General features: G+C 44.7%; 1 protein-coding gene across 4 annotated transcripts in view; it reads left to right on the top strand.

Moving 5' to 3' along the window:
* Window positions 1-23164, top strand: part of DYRK2 (dual specificity tyrosine phosphorylation regulated kinase 2) — a 50870-nt gene that overhangs the window by 15175 nt on the left and 12531 nt on the right. The window contains exons 1-2 of one of the 4 annotated variants that reach the window (XM_068276721.1): window positions 15601-15758; window positions 17785-17909. Coding sequence is in view for 2 of the 4 variants with exons in the window: in XM_068276719.1 (XP_068132820.1) it covers window positions 16806-16851; window positions 17785-17909 (171 nt within the window). In the remaining 2 variants the exon portion in view is untranslated. Of the gene's footprint in view, window positions 1-15600; window positions 15759-16379; window positions 16852-17784; window positions 17910-23164 lie in introns of those variants that run through there. The other 3 variants (XM_068276722.1, XM_068276719.1, XM_068276720.1) reach the window with 3 other exon arrangements.

The following is a 23164-nucleotide window of genomic DNA, read 5'->3' as shown; positions in this document are numbered from 1 at the left end:
TCCCAGTTGCTAGGCAACGTGAATAACAACATAGGAAATCCCATCATGCTCTGCACAGCATCAGGGAAAAAAAGCCTGGGCTTTTTTTCTTTGATGGGTGGAGCTTAGATAAAAATGCAGCTAAAAATGATGCTTTGGTAAGAAAAACAAAGTTTTGATGCTGTGAAACTGTTAAAAAAAACACCAAGCCTTTTCAGTTCTGCTGAGTAGATTTTTAGTCTGGAGATTCACTTTAAAGTGATTGTGCAGAAAAACGGAATTCATTAGGTATATTTTTAACCTAGATTACCTGTTTACCTCCAACAAAGGCAAGCAGAAAAAATATAGGTACATGTTATGAGCAAGTTTAACACACATTTCTGCATTTTTAATTTATTTTCAATTTTAGTATGAAAAATGCGGCTGAGGAAGTGAGACCATTTTGAAATGACTCAGGAATATGCAAAACAAGGAAGTTAGGAAGCAGAGAGAAAGCTACCAGCTGATTTCAGCCAACCATTATTTTCTTGACTGATGACTTTAAGCTAAACAGAGGCCACACCGATATAGCAGCTGAGTTTTAGATTTTAGAATCATTTTTTATTCCACATTTCCTAACAAAAACCTATGCTGCTCTTTACAAAATGTACTAATATAAACCCCATATTCTTTGTCTGTTTACTGTACTTTTCTAGTGGACAGATTATCATCTCATGACTACCAGTCATTGAATGAATTCCTATTGTTAATCTATTTTAAACAATAGTAATGACTACCAGTAACTTCTACAAACCAGAGACTGATGGAGATGAGCAGAACAAACTCCAAACACACTTCACTAATGTGATCCCACAGGTCACAATATAGTCAGTGTAAACAAACCATGATAGCCTAGCAACACATTATCATCATGAGGTCTCCGATGAGTAATGACAATACATTCTAACACAGTACCAGGCTATTGTCCAGGATGCTCTGTAACTACACAGACAACAAAAAGAGATGTACAAGATGGCTGGAATCCCTTTTGTAAGCGGAAATACTTATGTGACATGGTTGCACTATTTATTTGCTTAATATTGATTGTATCAGGAAATCATTGCTTTTTGTAGCTTGAGAAGTAACAGTCATGATTGCATTCTGGATGCTTTCTTCAGGTCTGCAAGATAGGAACAGAGTGGTACTGCATCACACACCATTCACAGAGCACTCAGTTCTAACCTACAGACTGGGTGCTGGATCTCCATAAGAATGTGGTGCTGTTACGCAGAGGTCTACATTTTTGGAGAGTTATCACCACAATTACAGTAAGAGATGTTGTTTAAAGCGAAGTCCGCGCACTCCAGGGTGTAAAAACATCTAAAACTTTTATTAAGCGATCAGGTACAGCATAAAATGGCTTTTGGGTCCTTAAAGTGGTATGAAACTCTGCATTTCTTCTTTGCTCTAAAAGATTATTTACACCCTAATCCCTATTACCGCAAAAAAAAAATTAAAGCAAAGACAGCTCAGAAATGATCACTAGATTTTAATATATAAATGCAGCAGCTATGCAATAAAATGCAATGGCAGCTTTCAGAGTAGATAAACTGTACTTTGGGAACTTGTAATTTGTAAACAGACAATATTACTTGTGCACAAAAGAAAATATGGTAACTTTATGGGTAATACAAAGTAGGAAAACAAATTTGTATTGAATGTTTTGTCAGAGTTTTATCCCACTTTAATCATAGCTCCCTACTGTACTGTAAGAGAGTTGTATGTAGTCAAGTAAAGCTGCAACTTCCCTCAAAACAAACCACGTTCTGTGTCACAGTGTGTTCTTACCACCACCAATGGGGTGTATTCACTAAACAGTGGTAAGCAGAATACAGTTACATGCGTAAAGTACTGCACAATGAGTAAAGCATAATGCATTGCATGTAGTGTATTGCACTCCGCTCTACTCATCATTCACTAAGACTTTAAACATATAAATCTGCTTATTGCAGTTTTGTGAATACACCCCATTGAGTTATATACACAATATGTATTCTTCTGTAGCTAGTGCCAAGATATTTGTAGCTAATCTATCTGCCATTCTTGTGATTATGAGGTACACGTCCCAACTAGGGATGGTCAATGAAATCCAAATAACTGTGCATTCAAATTTAATGTAAATTATATGCAGCTTGAAATTGGACTAATCAGAATAACTTCCTGTTAATTTGTATTGGTGCAAGTTCAAGCTACACAATATTTACATAAAATTTGAATGAAAGGATAACTTATTAGGATCTCATTGATCATCCTTAGTCCCAGCACTTCCACACTTACCTTATTCTCAGTGGCCATGCAGCTAGTCATATGACTATTCTCAGAACGACAGCAGCCAGCAACTTTTTGCACAGATGAGAATATTTGCAGAAACATATAGGCATGAGAAAGGAGATTTTCGCACATAGAAGGATAGAAAGAACAGATAAATATTTGCCTTTAACAGCACCACTGTAATACTATATTGATAGCTGGAAAAAACTCAAGTTCCAGACAGATAATTTAATCAAAACAATACATAATTTTATTATTGATAGCCAAAGAGACAAAATGAATATCGATTTCCCATATCGATTGCTTTGTTTTTCACAGAAGAATACATGCCCAAATATGTAGACATGGGAAAACACATTTTCTGCAAATGCATTGAAGTCAATGGATATGAGAAAACAAGCATTTCCGCAAAAATGAGAACTTTATTGAAAATTAGCTGAAGAACCTGCATTGTTGGCTGTGTATTTGGCTGTTGTTGAGCCTGGCCACTTTGAAAGTCTACAGGGCTTTCATACCTTGCATGGTGCCCCGCAATCTGGAAGTCATCTAAGTCTAGGGCGGCACATTTTTAAAAAAATTGTACGGTGTTAGTGTTGCTGCACGCATGTGTGAAAGCGTATTTTTTCAATACACTTCTGTGCAATTTGACTTTTGGCCACAGAAAGTGAGCGCTAGAGAGCCGCACTTCCTGGTTAGCTTGCAGCCAGAAAGGGGATTACCACGATAATCTCTGATGGCTATTTTTAGTGTTGCAATGGGTTCATTGCACCGCAAGCTCTTATACTGCAGTTTCAAGTGTAAAACTGGCCTGACACACAGTCACTCAATGACAAAGTGTGTGAGCTTTGGGGTCCTTGGCATCAATAATTAGAGAAGGGAAGCAGTTTATCTATCAAATCTATCATATTTTCTGAATTTGAACCCCCAGTTGCCCAATGACCAACTGTACCAGTTTTGAGACCTCTGCCATTAACAGCTTAAGAATGGCAGCAATTTAAATATTCCCCTTGAAAACCAATTGGTGAATTTTGATTGGCTATTGTAGTTTCCACTCACTTTCCTGAATATGAATCCCAGTCACCCAGTGAGCAAGTGTGCCAAGTTTGGAATCCTGCCATTAATAGTGTAAGAATGGCTGCAGTTTATATTTTCTCATGTACAATGAATGACTGAAATTTGATTGGTTGTTTTATGCTCCACCCACTTTCCCTGAATTTTAAACCTTGGTCACCAAGTGACCAGCTGTGCCAAATTTGGGGACTCTGCCTATATTACTGTGAGAATGGAAGCCTTTTAAATTGTACCATTGCTGTGAATGGGTGAAACCTGATTGGCTGTTTGTGGTTCCACCCAGTTGTGCTAGGAGAAGGGGGGCCTGAGACCCCCAGAAGATATCTTCCCAGGGTGTAAGGGCCTATTTCCAATAAACACAGATTCTGGATGCAGAAAACTGACTCCAATGAATGCCTATGGGAAATCTGCATCAGAAAAATTGCGTTTAGTGGAAACAGGCCCATAGACATTCATTGGAGTCAGTTTTTCTGCATGTAGAATTCGCGTGTAGTGGAAACAGGCCCTAAGGGATCAAGTTTCATTGAAATGGGTCAAGGTATATTTGAGTGATGGAGGCACATACTCACACACGATTTTATATATATATAGATTGTGACTGGCACAGAGCCGGATTAAGGCTAAATGGGGCCCTAAGCAAAGTAACTGATTTGGGCCCCCCCATCATGTCGTAATAGAATCAGAAGATGCAGCTGCACAGCAATATGTCGCACACACCGGGCAGCTGAGCTACTGGTTGCTATGGGCAACAGCACGCTTTCCTCTGTGGGTGCACATGCAGGGAATAGCAGCGGCAAAATGCAGAGTGAGAGATGAATGGCTGGGACATTTGCACTCAGGGGCTGGGGCACCCCTGTGAAGAGGGCGCCAGATATCACAGCAGCAGCACTTTCCCCCTGCATCTCCAGCCTGGCAATAGCAGAAAGCTCTGGACACCGCCAAACCGGAAGCCGTTCCCCAGACAGAATTACATAACCACTCCCACCACCGAACAACCAATTTCCTCCCAAACTAGACAGCCACCATGCAGCCTCCATCCCAGTGAATACGATAGTCCAGCAGAGAAGGCAGCCGCAGTGGGGGAGAATGACAGCACCAGATGAATCACATTCACCTATTGCAATCCAAGCAATAGAGGTCCCGTCATCCGCAGCCCATCTGTCTCCTCTAGAGTGCTGCCGCTCTGTTACTACTACTATTACTACTTCCTACTTCATGTCTGATCTGAGAATCAGGAAGTTCAGAGCGAGCGGCTGCACTGTAGAAGAGACAGATGGGTTTCAGATGACGGGATCTCTATTGCTTGGATCATGGATAGGTGAGTGAGCGTTTGCCATCTGCTGCTATCATTCTTGCTGCAGCTGTGGTTCTCTGTGGGAAGGAGGGTGGAGTGGGCAGCGGCAGAGCGCACAGTAGCAGGAGGGGGACCTAGGAGGAGAGCCTGGCTCTGAAGACAATCAGCAGCGCACGCCATCATTTGACAAGACAAGACAAATAACATTTATATCGCGCTTTTCTCCTGGTGGACTCAAAGCGCCAGAGCTGCAGCCACTAGGACGCGCCCTATAGGCAGTAGCAGTGTTAGAGAGACTTGCCTACGGTCTCCTACTGAATAGGTGCTGGCTTACTGAACAGGCAGAGCTGAGATTCGAACCCTGGTCTCCTGTGTCAGCGGCAGAGCCCTTTAAGGGACTCCAAGCAGTGCCTGTGGATATGCCTTTAAGCATACCCACAACTAATTCATTACATCCTCACACCTACCAGCATGATGTTTGTAATTATATCCCCCTGGGTTCCTTATATTTCATTGCATTGTGCTGAATCGAGCTGCCAACTTTGGAGAAAAGTCGTCCTGTGGCCGTGATTTCGATCGTGAAAATATTAAAAACTAAAAGGCATAGAGCAGCCGTTTATATATCATTGGAAAAAGGAGAAAAAGAGCTTTAAAATGATATGCATCTTTCCATAGTTACTGCACTGCTCAGAGTTCCTTTAACCATTATACCATCCAGCCACCGCTGACTTTGGAGAAAAGTCGTCCTGTGGCCGCGATTTCGATCGCAGACATATCGAAAACTAAAAGGCATAGAGCAGCTGTTTATATATCATTGGAAAGAGGAGAAAGAGAGCTTTAAAATGATATGAATCTTTCCATAGTTACTGCACTGCTCAGAGTCCCTTTAACCATTATACCATCCAGCCACCGCTGACTTTGGAGAAATGTCGTCCTGTGGCCGCGATTTCAATCGCGGAAATATCGAAAACTAAAAGGCATAGAGCAGCCATTTAGATATCATTGGAAAGAGGAGAAAGAGAGCTTTAAAATGATATGCATCTTTCCATAGTTACTGCACTGCTCAGAGTCCCTTTAACCATTATACCATCCAGCCACCGCTGACAGGATGGCAAGGGCTGGTTTATGTGCTAATGGGGCCCCTTTGACTCTGAATGGGGCCCCAAGCGACTGCTTTTGTTGCCTGGTCGGTAATCCGGCCCTGGACTGGCACCAATGTTACAGAACACATGGAAAACTTTAAAGGCGTTCTGGCATGAGTTTGGCCATGTTATTGATAAATGTGTTCTGCACAGGACTCCAGAGAAATCTAAACAGTACTGCAAGCTCCACTTCCTATTCATGTACCCATACCTCCCAACTTATTGAGATGAGACACTTTTAAGACACGCCCCTGACACAACCTTAGCCATACTCCCATCACTTCTCAAGTCACACCACAAGGAACATACCACAAATAACATAAGACACACTACACTGCTCTTTTCTATCGTCAATAGTTTTCCTTCATATTAACATTTGAAAATAAATTAGCAAATGATAGGAAAAAAGTTTAGAGTCCATTAAAAAGATTTTCAGCAGGAAAATACATATAGTTACATAGACAGATATAGGAGTCCTGAAAGAGGAAGAGAGAGTGATAGAGGGATTTGGTTTCTGAAGAGGGATTGTCCCTCCAAATACGGGACAGCTGGGAGCCCAGAGTACCCCAAGGGTGATCCTTTTGGGTTCTATAAATTACTCCATTCATTTTGTGCAGGACATGGCAATGGTGCTTCAACCGCTGAACCACTTGCTACAGATAGGACAAAAATGGGAGTGGACTGAACAATATAAGGAAGCAAAGTGACTGATCAAATCAGGTGACCGGCCCTTACATTTCACTCCTGACAAAAGACTGTGATGCATCCCTTTACATGCTGCAAGCAATTAGCTGTTATGTTATTCTGGATGTTAACAAAAAGTCAACAGCACTTGCCTCTAGTGCTGAAATGAATTAAGCCGGTTCACATTGCATAAAGCCAACGGATCAAGTCAAACGGATCCGGTACATCGGATCCGGTTTCCACTTCACTGCATCTGGATGGCTTGGTGCACACTGGCAAATGGATCCGTAAAAACGGATCTGATCACCTATCAATCAGATTGGTTTTCACTCCCGTTTGCCAGGTGAGGGAGGGTGCAGCAGCCGGGCAGGTGGATGAGTGAGGGTTAAAACATACTGAATGGTCTATTGAAGCCGGCGGTAGAGAGGGTTTCAGGCTTTCCGTCTTCTTCCACATCATGTGACTACATGAAGTGTCATGTGACTAGTCACGTGACACGTTGTTAAGTCACATGACGCGGAAGAAGACGGATGCCTGAAACCCTCTCTACCGTAGGCTTCAATAGACCATTCGGTGTGTTTTAACCCTTGCTGCAATTTTTATTTAAACACAATAGCACTGCTTGACGTAGTTTTCCTGTTATTGCGTTTAGGTTGTAGTCTATAGGTGTGCACAAAAATCACATAGCAAACATGATACTATGCAATAAGTGAAGTGAAACCCAGAAACTCATTTCCCAAAAAGTAGAATTGCGCCATAGTAAACGCTGATTGCATAAAAAAATTGCATCACACGATATGGGAAATCGCATTTACAAACCAATTCCAATCGCAATCAGAATCTCAGCATATTTGCAAATGCAATCACGAACTTTTCCACTAGATGCAATTCTGATCTGATCTGTCATTGATGCGATTTTAAAAAGTCCTGCATGTTGTGTTTTTCTCCTTGAGTTCCTAACATCCAGTGAAAATCGCATCGGAAATGGAATCGAATCAAATTCGATTCTGGACCGCATAGCGATTTGCAGTGTAAAAGAAGCCTTAATCAATTTCTTTATGAATGGTTACACTTGTAACTTGATCATCAGCTGTTGGTTACAATCCTGCACCCTAAAAAAGGAGTGTTCGTAATTGCTGTATGAATGCAACACTGGGCTTTATTATCTTCTGGTTATGATTATAGCTTCGAGTTCAAGTGAATGTCAACACATGCAAATGCATGTCTCACACTCCACTGCTTGCTGGTCAAGCTTCTATTGAAACTGCCGATTATGTTAATGTACATCAGATTGAGTGCCTTCCACTGACATGTCAAATTACTGAACGGGAAACAAAAACAGACCCCATGCTAGTACGAGTTTACGGGCTCTCCGCACTGCATGTATTCTTATGTACTGTTTTAAGCAGATGTGTATTTTAAGCACATATGGCCTCAATTCACTAACCTTAACTCCTGTCTTTAATAACTCTTCTGAGCTGTTTTACAGTTATCACCATGGTGATATAATTGTGATAACTGTAAAACAGCTCAGAAGAGTTATTAAAGACAGGAGTAAGGTTAGTGAATTGAGGCCATAGTGCTTGATTCACAAAGCGGTGCTAACCTAGTTAGCACGCCTAAAGACTTTTGGACGTGATAAGCATTGCACTAAGTAGGTTAGCACCGCTTTGAGGGAAAAACTTGCGCGCAAAAGTCCAGTGCGCGTGAAACGTCGCATAGGGTTTAATGGTGTTGCGCATGTAAACTTTGCGCGCAAAACTTTGCGCGCGAGTTTATTTTATCATGCCTAAACTGAGTTTAGGCATGATAATGGGCTTTTCACCAGCGTGCTAACAGCACGGCTTTGTGAATCAAGCCCATACAGTGGTTTGCAAAAGTATTCTGCCCCCTTGAAGTTTTCCACATTTTGTCATATTACTGCCACAAACATAAATCAATTTTATTGGAATTCCACGTGAAAGACCAATACAAAGTGGTGTACAGATGAGAAGTGGAACGAAAATCATACATGATTCGAAACATTTTTTACAAATAAATAACTGCAAAGTGGGGTGCACGTAATTTTTCAGCCCCCTTTGGTCTGAGTGCAGTCAGTTGCCCATAGACATTGCCTGATGAGTGCTAATGACTAAATAGAGTGCACCTGTGTGTAATCTAATATCAGTACAAATACAGCTGCTCTGTGACGGCCTCAGAGGTTGTCTAAGAGAATATTGGGAGCAACAACACCATGAAGTCCAAAGAACACACCAGACAGGTCAGGGATAAAGTTATTGAGAAATTTAAAGCAGGCTTAGGCTACAAAACTATTTCCAAAGCCTTGAGCATCCCACGGAGCAATGTACAAGCGATCATTCAGAAATGGAAGGAGTATGGCACAACTGTAAACCTTCCAAGACAAGGCCGTCCACCTAAACTCACAGGCCGAACAAGGAGAGCGCTGATCAGAAATGCAGTCAAGAGGCCCATGGTGACTCTGGACGAGCTGCACAGATCTACAGCTCAGGTGGGGGAATCTGTCCATAGGACAACTATTAGTCGTGCACTGCACAAAGTTGGCCTTTATGGAAGAGTGGCAAGAAGAAAGCCATTGTTAACAGAAAAACATAAGAAGTCCCGTTTGCAGTTTGCCACAAGCCATGTGGGGGACACCGCAAACATGTGGAAGAAGGTGCTCTGGTCAGATGAGACCAAAATTCAACTTTTTGGCCAAAATGCAAAACGCTATGTGTGGCAGAAAACACTGCACATCACTCTGAACACACCATCCCCACTGTCAAATATGGTGGTGGCAGCATCATGCTCTGGGGTGCTTCTCTTCAGTAGGGACAGGGAAGATGGTCAGAGTTGATGGGAAGATGGATGGAGCCAAATACAGGGCAATCCTGGAAGAAAACCTCTTGGAGTCTGCAAAAGACTAGAGACTGGGGCGGAGGTTCATCTTCCAGCAGGACAACAACCCTAAACATAAAGCCAGGGCAACAATGGACTGGTTTAAAACAAAACATATCCATGTGTTAGAATGGCCCAGTCAAAGTCCAGATCTAAATCCAATCGAGAATCTGTGGCAAGATCTGAAAACTGCTGTTTACAAACGCTGTCCATCTAATCTGACTGAGCTGGAGCTGTTTTGCACAGAAGAATGGGCAAGGATTTCAGTCTCTAGATGTGCAAAGCTGGTAGAGACATACCCTAAAAGACTGGCAGCTGTAATTGCAGCAAAAGGTGGTTCTACAAAGTATTGACTGAATAATTATGCACACCCACTTTGCAGTTATTTAAAAAAAAAAAATGTTTGGAATCATGTATGATTTTCGTTCCACTTCTCACATGTACATCACTTTGTATTGGTCTTTCACGTGGAATTCCAATAAACTTGATTCATGTTTGTGGCAGTAATATGACAAAATGTGGAAACCTTCAAGGGGGCCGAATACTTTTGCAAACCACTGTATGCACAAGGCATGCAATATTTCTAAATGTGCATAATGCTGATTTTTCAAATAAAAATGTTTTTTGCTTCTTGAGAGAGAGAGAGAGAGAGAGAGAGAGAGAGAGAGAGAGAGAGAGAGAGAGAGAGAGAGAGAGAGAGAGAGAGAGAGAGGGAGAGTTTTGAATGTCCAAATAAAATGTTCATTTATATGTTCACTGGCAAACTTAGATAGGGATTGTCAGCCACAAAATAAAATTCTATTTACCAAGTGCAAATGCAGCCTGAAACCTTACTCCGCATTGCAAGAAGCACTTCAATCTATTCAGAAGTGTTTCTGCTGTAATGAATCTAATCTCAGTCAACCTGGCTCTTTTGTTGCCATTGCCAACGAGAAGAAAGCTTGTCATCACCCCTCCCACACAGTCCTGCTCTTCACTGATTGGCTGAGGGCAGTTCAGTGAGCTGCTAAAAACTGTTTCTAGGAGAAAAAAGTAAGGGAGGAAATTACATCAGCATTGGCTTCAGTCAGAGGGAACCAAGATATAAAATGGAAGGAACATTATTTTTGTTACTATATAACATTGACTAAAATAAAAATGTGGACAGTACACTACATCTGTTATGTAAGTTGAAAAAGTAGTTATCTACTTATATATGTGTTTTGTTTTCCTGGGATAGTATGGCTGACCCCGCTGCTCTAAAGTACCCATGAACTGACCCCACATTTACTAAATAAAGGCGTAAGGTGGGCTAGATTATCTGCATGTGCAATTGCTGCTTGTTGTGTCCCCCCTCCCCCTTTTCTCTAAACTCCACAGCCGCCATGCGGTGCAGAGCACATCTGAACAGCTTAGGTGCCAGTTCCAGACTGCCCCTGAGCACTGAACTCTTTCAATGCTCAGGGGCAGTCAGGAACTTACACCTGAGCAGTTCAGAATTGCTCTGCACCCTATAAATCAGCGCTTTCTTTCACTGTGCTTGCATGATTCGGGAACTGCATCGGCTCAGATATCAATGGAGTTAGTTCAGGGGAACTTTAAGACAGGGCTTTTTGAGCAAAAGAACCTTGCGGGCGCGGCAAGATTTTAATCCATTATGGTGTAGTGAACTAACTATAGTTTACTTCAGGGCCGAGCCTGGGCGGGTGCAAGGCACCCAGGCGCCTGCCTCTGAGAGGCGCCGCCCGGCCGCCGCTCTCCCCGTGGCTGAAGCTTCTAGCCGCCGGCGCCGCCGCGTCAGACCTCGATCAGGCGGGCGGGCGATAGGACCTAGCACGCCGCACTGATATGCGGAAGTGACATCACTTCCGCATATAGAGCGTGTGCGTCCGGCGCCCTCTTCCTGGTCGGGTCGCCCGCTGATTGAGGTCTGAAGCTGCTGCTAGGTGAGGGAGCAGCGGAGGAGGGAAGCGGCGGCGGGGCGCGCTCCTGTCACTCACTACCTAAACGGGGACCCTATTACCTCTGCCTACATATACTGGTCACATATACCCCCTGGCTACCTATCCTGGGCACATATACCCCCTGGCTACCTATCCTGGGCACATATACCCCCTGGCTACCTATCCTGGGCACATATACCCCCTGGCTACCTATCCTGGGCACATATACCCCCTGGCTACCTATCCTGGGCACATATATCCCTGGCTATCTATTCTGGGGACACTGTCTGTTTGTCATTATGTGCATTTACTGGTGAAAAGCTGTCTCTTATGTGCATTTGCTGGTGAAAAGCTGTCTCTTATGTGCATTTGCTGGTGAAAAGCTGTCTCTTATGTGCATTTGCTGGTGAAAAGCTGTCTCTTATGTGCATTTGCTGGTGAAAAGCTGTCTCTTATGTGCATTTGCTGGTGAAAAGTGGTCTCTTATGTGCATTTGCTGGTGAAAAGTGGTCTCTTATGTGCAATTACTGGTGAAAAGCGGTCTCTTGTTATGTGCATTTACTGGTGAAAAGCGGTCTCTTGTTATGTGCATTTACATGGGGAAAAGCGGTCTCTTGTTATGTGCATTTACATGGGGAAAAGCGGTCTCTTATGTGCATTTAGTGGGGAAATTTTGTCAGTAAAAATCTTTTGTCAGTAAATTTTTAGGTATTTGTCAGTAAAAAATAACGTGAAAGGTTGGCAACACTGGCAGGCTGCGTGGCGCAACGGGAAAGATACAGGCAGCCCACCTTGGGCTTGGCAGGGGGGAGGAGCCGACTTCAGCGAGCGAGAGTAGGGTGGCCGCAGGCAGCCATAAATACGCAGTGTGTGACTGCGTCGCACTCGCAGAGCCTCTCAGCCTGAGTCAGTCCAGAGACTAGCAGACTCGCAGGAAGCCAAAGCCAGCCAGGAGCAAGCCCATGGAAGAGGGGTAGGAGTGGGGTATCACATGCATGCGTAAATAGGTGGAAGGTGTGGGTGTGATTAGGCAGGACATGGGTGTGGTTATGTGGTTGGGCGTGGTTAATTTAACCACTCCCATAGGCGCCAGAGAAAATCTTGCACCCAGGTGCCAGGCACCCCAGGCTCATCCCTGGTTTACTTGGTGACTATGGTCCCAACTGGTTTCAGATCATTAACAAGCTCTTTTACTGTAGTTGAATTTACATTTCTCATGATCCTTCTCATTCCATGATGCAAGATCTTGCATGGAGCTCCAAACTGATGGCAGTTGATCATTATTTTAAATTTCTTTCAGTTCCAAATAATCGCACCAATAGTTGTCATGCTTTTTGCTAATTGTCTTGTAGATCAATCCAACATTGTTACGGTCAATAATCTTGTACTGGACAGTTTTGAAGGTTTTTTTGGTCTTGCCCATGGTGATGATGAAGTTGTAATGAAAGAAACTGATTCTGTGGACAGGTGTGCTTTATACACAAAATGAGTAGATATCAGAAATATCTGCAATTGTTTGATTGTAATCTGTCTGTCCCCTGGGCACATATCGAATCTGTGGGAGGCACAATTTTGGCTGGATTGAAGGAGAACAATTTTTAACTAAACGACATCCAATTCAATGTACAACTTTTATGTGAAGTGTTGTTGTTTTTCTGGAATTTTAGCTGATATTTGTATGTATTAAAATGAAACTGCCACAACAGTTGTGTTTCTTTGTAAGTGAGTAAACTTGTATATTTAGCAATAATTATTTCCTACATGGTATGCTGAATTCTGCAGAAATAGCATCATTCTTCTTACAAGCAGACTTTGTAAACAGGCCCTAACTGCATTGCAATGTTTGATATTAATTTAAATTTGTGATATTGCACGCACTGCGTGGCACTTTATTCTGCACTTCATCCCCACAGAAACAATGGGCCTTTACTGTTGTCGGAAATTATTTGTGTACAATTTTTATAAGTGTAAGTGCCCTTTCATACAAAGTCTGTTGCATTGTAATGGACAATGTCATTGCGCTGCAATGATATTCCTATGGGGATTTCACAGTGATTACAGCGCTGCAGGTTCCGATGCAGTAAAGTACAGCATGCCATGCGTTAACTGGGTAACGTGTGTGTACAGTGGCAGTGGGACATACTTTCATTGTACTGTATGTCTCACTTTTTGGCTACGTTGTGATCTGATCCTAAAACAAATGCAGACATCAAACCAACAACGGTTTTGATCCAGTTTTGTATAATGTCTGAAGAAGAAACGTTTCCAAAGCAACAATAAACCATGTACAGTTAGGCCACGTTCACATTACACGCGCTGTCGTCCGTATTTCGGCAACACATGCGGGAGGCAGAAACGCACAACATCAGAAGTGCACAGACTGCACTGTCTGATGTTCACACTGCATGTGACCAGTGCGGTGTGCGAACGCATGCTGCACGCATTTTTTGCCCAAACACATGGCTGTCCCATTCACTACAGTGAATGGAAGTCAGCCACGCAACGCATGCAAACGCAGATGGCGTGCGTTTGTACGCATTGTGGTTCTGATCGCACGGCCATCTGCATTGGTAATGTGAACGGGGCCCAAGTCACTAAATGTATCACCAGAATCAGTGTTTATTGGTTTGATGTCTGCACTTCTGCTCCTCGACTAACACCAGAACGATCCCAAAACAACTGATTGAGTGTGAAAGGGCACTAAAGGTAGCAATTCTCTGAAGAACAGGAAGTTGGACTGATCTAAATGATCATCGTCTTTCTTGATGTGTGGCGATCACAGCGGATCAAATCGTTTAAACCCCAATGACTCCCGCACAGTACTGTAATTGTTTGAGCTATAGATTGCGCCTGTTATATGCCCCCTTGGTAAAAGATGGATCAGGGAACGCTCGTTCGTCGGGTTGCGGCTCTGTAGCATAGGCAAATGCAGGGGGGGGGATTACTGCTGCCTAGAATCCCCCCTCAGACCAGAGCCGGTGCAGTGTCTGGGGAAAGACACAAGTTGAGACACCAGAATATCTGCAAGTATCCTGAAGCTCACAGCACTGCCCCCTTTCTTTCCTGGCTACAGTTGACTTTGGATGAAGCCGCAGCGTGTGTACAGAGCATGGAGCAGCTCTGGGGAACTTAAGAGTCAGGTATGAGCACAGCCCTGTGCCCCTACTGTGTGAATGCTTCACTTTCCCCTTCATTACCAGTGTTGGCTGTCCTCATTATTATCTGTATACAAACTGTTCCTGATCTATCCCGTTTTCGGTCAGACGGGAAATTGCATTATGTGTACCCAACATGATGTCCTACCATATTATTATACTGTATTGTGCTTGGCTGAGGTAGACCTTTCAGGAATCCCCTCCGGGAAAATCCTGCGTTTGCCCCTGTGTAGGTACCCCGAGTCATTTTCTGGTGAGTACCCTGCTTTAGGATGGGTGGGCAGCAAGGTGGCCTATGCAGCATTTGGTCCATGGTTTGATTCACAGCCAGTTCACTACCTGCATGGAGTTTGTATGCTCTACATGTGTCTGTGCAGAATTCTTGCCACATCCAAAAAAACATTCAGGTAGGTTATGTCAGGGGCTAGACTGGGAGCTCCTATGAGGGAAAGTTAGTGACAAGGCAATATATTCTGTATAAGTGTTGCATAAGATGCCAGCACTAAATAACAATAATAATTACTGGACACCCATTAGAAGTGAAATACTGATGTGAAGGCCAGACAGTGCTGCCTCCTGTGCCAGTTCCCATCCTGCCTCTCCACGTGTGCAGAGAAGCCGGGGGGCAGCTGCTTCTCCTCCCCAGGGAAGCCCTGATTCTCTCCTCTCCGCTTCATGCTCCATGTCCCACACAGGAACAGCTGCAGTCCAGCCACAGCCAGTCCTGCACACAGTTCTGTCACCAAGCTGGCAGCAAAACAAGTCTTCACATGTGTATCGTCGCCGCCCGCACCCATCGCTAGCCCAGCATTGTGCGCTTATGGCCTCTGTTCCACCTAGCTGCTACTAGTACACCTACTATTAGGAAACGAATTATTTTCATACTAAACGAAAATATGTCACTTTAACTAAGCCGCTGTAGCACCAATCGCTGTCAGCTGCTTTTTTCACGTTCTCTTGTAGAATAGTACTTCTACTACACATTAATCCAGCAAATATCAAAACCTATTGGAGAAAGCAAGTCTGCAATTTAGGCCTAGTGGTTCTTTAAGGCTTTGGATCTACAAGCCCGACTGCATGACTTTTACGTAGGGATACATCTATGAATAGAAAATCCGCTCGCTGCTTAGCAACGCCCCAGCCGCTTGCAATCTGTTGGTCACTGGGCGACAACATGTCTCCTCCCCCTCCCCTCAGCAAGCGACCGACGCCCGGGACCTCAGCGTGACAGGCTGCTGCCCAGGTCGCTGTCGCTGTCACTCCCCCGGTGGTGCCGCTTCCGTGGGCGGCGGCGCCCCCCATTACAGTGAGAGAAGGGTGGTGATCGCGGTGGGCGGGGCTTAAGCTCCCGGCAGAGCCCCTCCCACACTGACTCCCTCGGGAGCTCGCCTGGGAGCGGAGGAGGTAGCGGGTAGAGATGGGAAGTTCGGATCTTTTCAATGATCCGGATGATTCGAATCGGATCATTGAAGAGATCCGGATCTTTGATCCGAATCTCGGATCATTTTACTACCGGAAGCATTCGGGGGTGAAATGAACAGCAGGACAGGTCTGTGGACAGGAGAAGGGGAGGGGGTGGACACACAGAGAAGGGGAGAAGATGGACAGAGGGCAGGGAGTGGACAGAGAAGGGAGAAGGGACGAGCAGAGAGCAGAAATGTTTGCATGTAATACCCACATGCTGAAGTCATGCTTTACATGTATTTCACCTATATGCTCATCTGTACACTTTGAAAGAAAAGGTCGCACAGTGAAAGAAAGCATTCCCAGAAGATATGTGCAGCTGTTTAGTGCCGAGTGCAGGAGGATCATATTGCCTTTCAATCACACTGTCTGCAAAGTTACTGAGCTGTGCTGAGCCAAAAGCTTCCCATGTGATCACTGTGCACAACTACGGAACAGCCAGCCTATAATGGGCAGCACGTTATAGCCAGTATGTGTGCTCTACACATATCTGGCAGTGGCACCCATGTCCCCTCTCTCTCATCTACCTGTCCCTGCAAGGCTGCCTCCCTTCCAACAGAGCGATCCATCTCAGCTCTGCATCCAGGACTCCGCTGCCCGCTGAGAGGGGGCGTGTCGCTCATGGCCCCGCCCCTTTTTGCGATCCGAATCACTCATTTTGATGATTCGGATGATCGACTCATAAAATAGATTCGGATCAAAGATCCGAATCGTTCATGATCCGGACAACACTAGTAGCGGGGCCGCCCGTGTTGTGCTGGAGTTCGGGGATGCCGGGGCGCTGCTGCTCTGATCGGGGAGAAGAGGTAGTGGAGTCGGTGGGGGATCATCAGGCCGGATACGGAGTTCAGGGCTCTGCTCCCCGCTGGCCTCTCCCTCCACATCCGCCATGTTAACCAGAAAGCCCTGTGCGGCTGCCGCCGTGCACCCGGCCGGTAAGAGTGGGGCCCTGCTGGGGGGGGGACTGACTGTCCATGCTAGCAGCGCTTCTCCCGGCCCGCAGCCGTACTCTGTGCCCCCCTACTGACTGCAGTGCCATGTGTGTGCCGGAGGGGCCTAGCAGCGCTGCTGGAGGCAGGCACGTTGTTGTAATGGACGGACTCCTAGTTTGGGAGCTCCGCTATCCTCCCTAGAGCGCAGGTTTCCTGTTGTTGTATATGAAGGAGCTGCAGGCCTGTCAGATGTAGGCAAGGCTTGTGTCACCTCCCCCACCTTTGTTTTGTCTTTTCTGTTACTGTGTACCTGGGAGATAGACACTGTATTCATGCTGCTGCTGGGCTGCCTGCACAGCAGCAATATCATTTAATGCCTGGTACACACCATGCAATTTTGCATCAGATTGACAAGTTAAATCGATTATTTCCAATAGGTCCAATCAGATTTCCAATTGAGTTTCTGATCAAAGTCAATCAAAAAATGCAAACAGAAACTTCATTGGACCTTTTGGAAATTATCAATTTGACATGTCAATCTGATAGGAAATTGCATGGTGTGTACCAGGCATTTTGACAACAGTAGGAGAATCCTGGGATGAACCAGACAGAGGCAGCATAACTGCAAATACAATGCTGTCTGACTTAGAAATCCTGTTTGCTTCATTCTCCATTTGCATTTAGTGTCAGGCTAATCTTGGATCATGGGTTTATCTCTAACAATGGCATCCTTTACATAGTTAGCAGATTGTTCAGGCTGAGCTATTTAACTCGGGCACTACCATCTATGGCTTGTATGTCTCTATTCTATCCATCTCTTTTCTTTGGCCACAAAAGCCAGTGTTGCAACACAGCAATCGATATGAATATAATTTGTATGTGGCAAACCTAGAGAAATATAATCATGAAATATGGTTTGTGTGTTTTCTGCTTTAGGCAGAGGAAGTGAAGGCACTAGTCAATTGCAACCATCTCCAGCTTTGCCACGATCTGCGGCCGGGACAGGGCCATCATCGCCTGTAACGTTGCCACCCTTGAGAACCAGCAACGCAGCGCATACAGTAAGCATTATACATGGTTTTTCCATACATTGATGTTGTTGCAATCTGTAAATGCAGAAACCCCATAAAGCGGTAAAGTTTTACCTTAATATTCAGATTTCAATGTTCTAGTCTCTGGTGTTATTGCAAATACAGCCAGCAACTTGGTATTAATAGATGTAAATGTGCAAGGTGCAGTCAGGCTAGCCATTCTCCCATTTCATGTCTCTGGAACAGACCGGTCATTCATCCAGCATCACATTGTATCATAATCTTAGGAGATAATGTTAATAACTAAGATGGCTTCTCTGGGAGTTAAATGGCCTAATCTCTATTAAATAGTTCACTTAGCCTGTTCCCCTGTATGCCTTATTTTGCTTATTCTTTTATATGCTGTTTTAGTATCCTTGCAGTGTATACTAGATTGCCCATGTCAATTTAGCATTTGTCAAAATATGAAATGTTTGCTGCTGTCAGTGCAATACCTAACTGGTGAACTAAAATAATTAGGATCCATATACCAGCATGTAAGATCTGATCTGCCATTTATTATCATTACAACACACAGGGTGTATTGGTACCAAATATTTGTTGTCCAGTATAACTGCACCAAACAGTCTAAAAGCCATTCACCTCAAATGAACCCTTAGACAGAGAGAAAAAATAGGTCACAATGTCATTACCTCCTCGAAGAGATCACTCTCTCTTAATAAAAAGATAGTGTGGTGACTGATTGCATGCTTTATTTGTGTGTTGACTGCACTATGCAAACAGGCCCAGTTCTTGTGGAATGACAGCTGTAGTGTATTGCTTGGACAGGTGGCTGGCAACTGCTAAGGAGTCTCATACTTTAAAATCATCTCAAAACAAAATGTCACTACCTGAGAGCTGAATATTGATTTCTGTAGCTGTGGTTAATTTGAACTGTGCTGTGTTTATTTAATGAATGAAGTAGCAGGTTCCAGCATAGTTCTGGGATTTCCTAGATTTCAGGGAAAACACCATAGACTTAGACAGCCCCAACAAATAGTACAGGAAGATTACAGCAGGAAGAAAAGGTATTAAGTACACACACACGTACACACACACGTACACACACACGTACACACACGTACACACACACACGTACACACACACACGTACACACACACACGTACACACACACACGTACACACGTTTTGCTGACATGCATGTTACAATGTAGTGTATCTGTCACTACACTCCATTGTGGCTGGTGAGTACATACGTTCCATTCAACAAATGTATCCATTCCGCTTATACATTGTTACAACACAGTGTAGAGGGTACAGTGTAAACTGACACTCATGGCCGCAGCCCTGCCTCACGCGCGTCTGTCAGCGTGTATCTCCGCCTCTCCCCCGCCCCCTCTCAGTCTTCCTTCGCTGAGAGGGGTGGGGGAGAGGCGGCAATGCGCCGCTGATAGACGGCTCTGAGAGGCAGGGCTGCAGCCGTTAGCCCTGCCTCAAGCGCAGCAAAATCTACAACCAAGTTGGTCGTAGATTTTGCAGGGGGGGGGGGGGTTTGGGGGTGAAGGGACCCCCGTTCAGCCGCGGGATAGCGGCGTTTTTAGCAGGGGCTGAATATAAGCACTGAAGCAAGTTTTATTCTCGCTTCAGTGTCTCTTTAAGGGATAGTTGTAACTCCTGTTTGAATTGCACAGTCACATTAGGTGCTCAACATTAGCATCCATTTTTGATTTCGGAAAACTACTGCATCAACAACTTTGACTAGAGCTTCAGCAGGCTTCCATTTTTCTCCTTGACGGGTCACATGATGACATAAACAATGATGCATCTACTGACCTCTTTAGAGGAAACCTAATACTAAACATTGCTGCCATTATTAAATTTGGGTTTAAAAAAAAAAGGGCATTGATAACTGTTTAAGCGCCTATACATTTTCTTGGGCCATGGAAAAAAAAAAACTTTTTTTTTTTTTTTATTCAAAGAGAACCTACAGTGGAAGGTAAATAGATTTCAGTGATCAAAGGAACAGAGGCACCAATAAAGGATAAAATACATTAAAATCTGATTTAAAAGGCAGGTAGCGGGGGACTGAAGCTGAATACTAATCACCTAATGGAGGAAGATGGATCTAGCGACCTCCCCCTGACAATGAGCGTTCCGCGATCCATCTTCCAGCCGACGGGTAAATGCATCATCACACAAAGGGCTTGAACGTCGAGCAGTCGCTGGAATGTGCGTGGAATTGTTGGGAATCTTAAAGATCCACTGTGACTGTCTTCTCCACGAATCGCTAAATGTCTGCCTAATCGCGCGTCTCTACCCGCGTCTGAGATCGCGGAAACAGTCGCTCAAAAAGTCCCAGGTCGTCGGAAAAAAGTTGGAAAATCATGTAATGGGTACGGGCCTTTACTTCCAGGCTGTGAGACTCGATAGGACAAATTCTAAAAACAACTTTTATTCTCCAATTGCGAAGTTTTGTGGGAGGAACCAGTTTCCTTAGGCACACATGTTTGGAGTATTTGTAGTTCCAAGGTTTCAAGTTTCGTGCCTCTGTGACAGTTGTTGTAAAAATAAGGTGTTTTTGAAATTTTACCTCTGCCTCCCTTGTAATCAGTTTTTAGTGTATTTTATCCTTTGTTGGCGCCTCTGTTCCTTTGATCATTGAAACCCAATGATCTTCACCTTTGGTAGAGGGGTATATCCCTTATTTCTACTCTACAGAGAATGACTTCTTAACAAGAGTGAGTTCAGGTCTAATCTCTCCACTTGCCTTTACAGTGGTTACCTTTGTGGTAACCCTCATTTGATAGTATTTCTCTTTTTTTAAGCTTGTAAAACAATACCAGCCATTAATAGTACATACTACACTATATTGAGCTCTCAATTAATTTTTGTCTATGCGTTAAACAGAGGCTGCCACGTTTATCTCCTTTTAAACAGTATCAGTTGCCTGGCAGTCCTGCTGATCTCTTTGGCTACAGTAGTGTCTTAAGACTTGTACATACGATATGGCTGCCCCAAAAAAAAAAAAAACTGCACTTAACTGGGGCTTCTTCCAGCTCCTGGCAGTCGATCGGTGCCCTCGGCGCAGCTCCTCTCACTCCCGGTGTCCAGCAGTGAAGAAGCCGACCTCGCCAGGTCAGCTTCCGGGTCGGCTTCCTGTGCGCTCCACGGTGCGGGTCATGTGGGGTTGGGCTGCACGATATATCGTTTTTTTTTAAACGAAATCGCAATGTGCATCATACCGATTTCAGAGTGGGTATTTTTTTTTTTTTTATTTCATTGCGGCTGTTTTTCCGCAGCACTTGTGAGGAGGAGGAGGATAGTGAGTGACACTGCCGCTATTTCAGATAGGAAGCCAGCTTCCTAGTTCCGGCAATAGGCTCCGCCCCTCCTAGCGTCTGCTGCTACATGTAATATTGTTTTCCTGCTACTGTTCTCAGCATAATCATCCTCCACGCAAGTCCCCGGTAAGCTCCAGGCTGCCTCCAGCTTCATCTAGCCGAGTACCCTCTTTCTCTCTCTTCCTTTAGCTGCCTTGGCTGCGCTGAAGCACGCATTGTTATCTCCGATTCACCTCACAGTCACACAGGCTCTTGCGCAGCGGGACCAGAGAACACGTGGCAGAGAGATAGACCACACACAGACTGTATACAGCACACAACGCAGCGTCCTGCTAAAGCCAGTCTAGCTGTCCGTTAAGCTACATACCCGTTGCATGCATACACGCGACCAGGGAGCAACAGCTGTCCACGCGTCTTGCCAGAAAGGCAGAGGCGCGGTGGAAGCTGTTTGTGAATGGAGCATCCCCCGGCCGGATGCTCCATTCACTCGCGTAGGTCTCCTGTCACTAGCCCGCATACACACGCGGGACTAGCGACATTTGCGGCGACATGTCAATCGCCTGGCGACAGCTCCGACGGGCGACGGTTCGGGGCGCGCGCGCGCGTGTGTCATACACACGGGTGACCTGACGCCGCAACACGCGCGGGCCACGTAGTTGCGGCGACAGCCGTACCTCATGTGTATGCACCATTACACAGACAGCTCTTAGCTGTAACGAGCTTTGCTGGCATTTTGAGGTCAAAATGGCAGGATCCTTAGCCTCGCAGCCCATCAGATAGCAATATGGGCAGTGACACCAGTGATGACAGCAAAGATCAGATTACAGCTAGAGCTGTCTGTGTAAACGGACAGCTAGACTGGCTTTAACAGGACTGTGCTGTATACAGCCTGTATACAGTCTGTGTGTATGCTCTATCTGCCTGGTCCTGCTGTGCTCTCTGTCACAGGCTCTGTTTCATGTCCATGCAGCTTAGCCACAACTTTAACTAGCCTGTCTGCCTAGTGCTTCAGGCTTAACAGTGGCAGTTGCAGAGTAGTCATTGTAGCTGCAGGGGTTAAGTGTAGTGTAGCTGGAAATGGGGGCAGAAGGTGTTAGAGTAGTGCATTGTAGCATAGCTGGTGGGCATCAGGAGTTAGCTTAGTGTGTTATTGATGGGAATCAGAGGTTAGCATTGTGTAGTGGAGTTAATTGGTGGGGTATCAAGATTCAAGTTAGCATAAGTGTAGTGTATTGGTGGATCATCAGGTGTTAGCAGAGTGTAGTGGGGGCAATGTGAGTTTAGTGCTAAAGCTTGTTTTGAAGAAAATCGTGAAAAAAATCGAAATCGCAATTTTTGAGAGAAAAATCGCAATTTCAATTTTTCCTAAAATTGTGCAGCCCTAACGTGGGGTACGTGACGTCATCGAGTCTCTACTGCGCAGGTAGACTTCTATAGAGATGCTTTGCTTGTCTCTTACTATGGAGTATGGAGGAGTGATGACATGCAGCACATGCTGGGCTGGTGGGGTGAGTAGAACAATTCACTGGGGGGGGGGGGGGGGGGAGGTGTCGGGGTTGGTTGCTTGGGCATCAGTGATCACTAAAGATCCAAATTGCAAGATCTTAATGGAATAATGAGATGAAGATGTCAAAATAAGGCCCTATATATGTTCTGGTATGGTTGCAGACACTTACCACATTGTCTATTCACCTCTGATTTGTTCCCAATGCTTTGAATTTGTCATGTTAACGGACCCAACCAGAGTGTCAGGGACCTCTGGCATGCATGCCATGTGCAGTAACACATTTTCTGCTGTCAGACCACTCTCCCAGTTCTCTCACCAGCAAACATAAGGTAGATTCCAACCCCAGCTGGTTTGTTGCCCACCGTGGCCAAGTTTAATGCAGTGTGTTTGTAGCTTTAGATCAGATCTCAGCAGCAGTCTGATGTAATATCCCTCTCT

This window comes from Hyperolius riggenbachi, chromosome 3 (assembly GCF_040937935.1).
Source record: "Hyperolius riggenbachi isolate aHypRig1 chromosome 3, aHypRig1.pri, whole genome shotgun sequence".
NCBI lineage: Eukaryota > Metazoa > Chordata > Amphibia > Anura > Hyperoliidae > Hyperolius > Hyperolius riggenbachi.
This window is presented reverse-complemented; position numbering and strand designations above follow the sequence as displayed.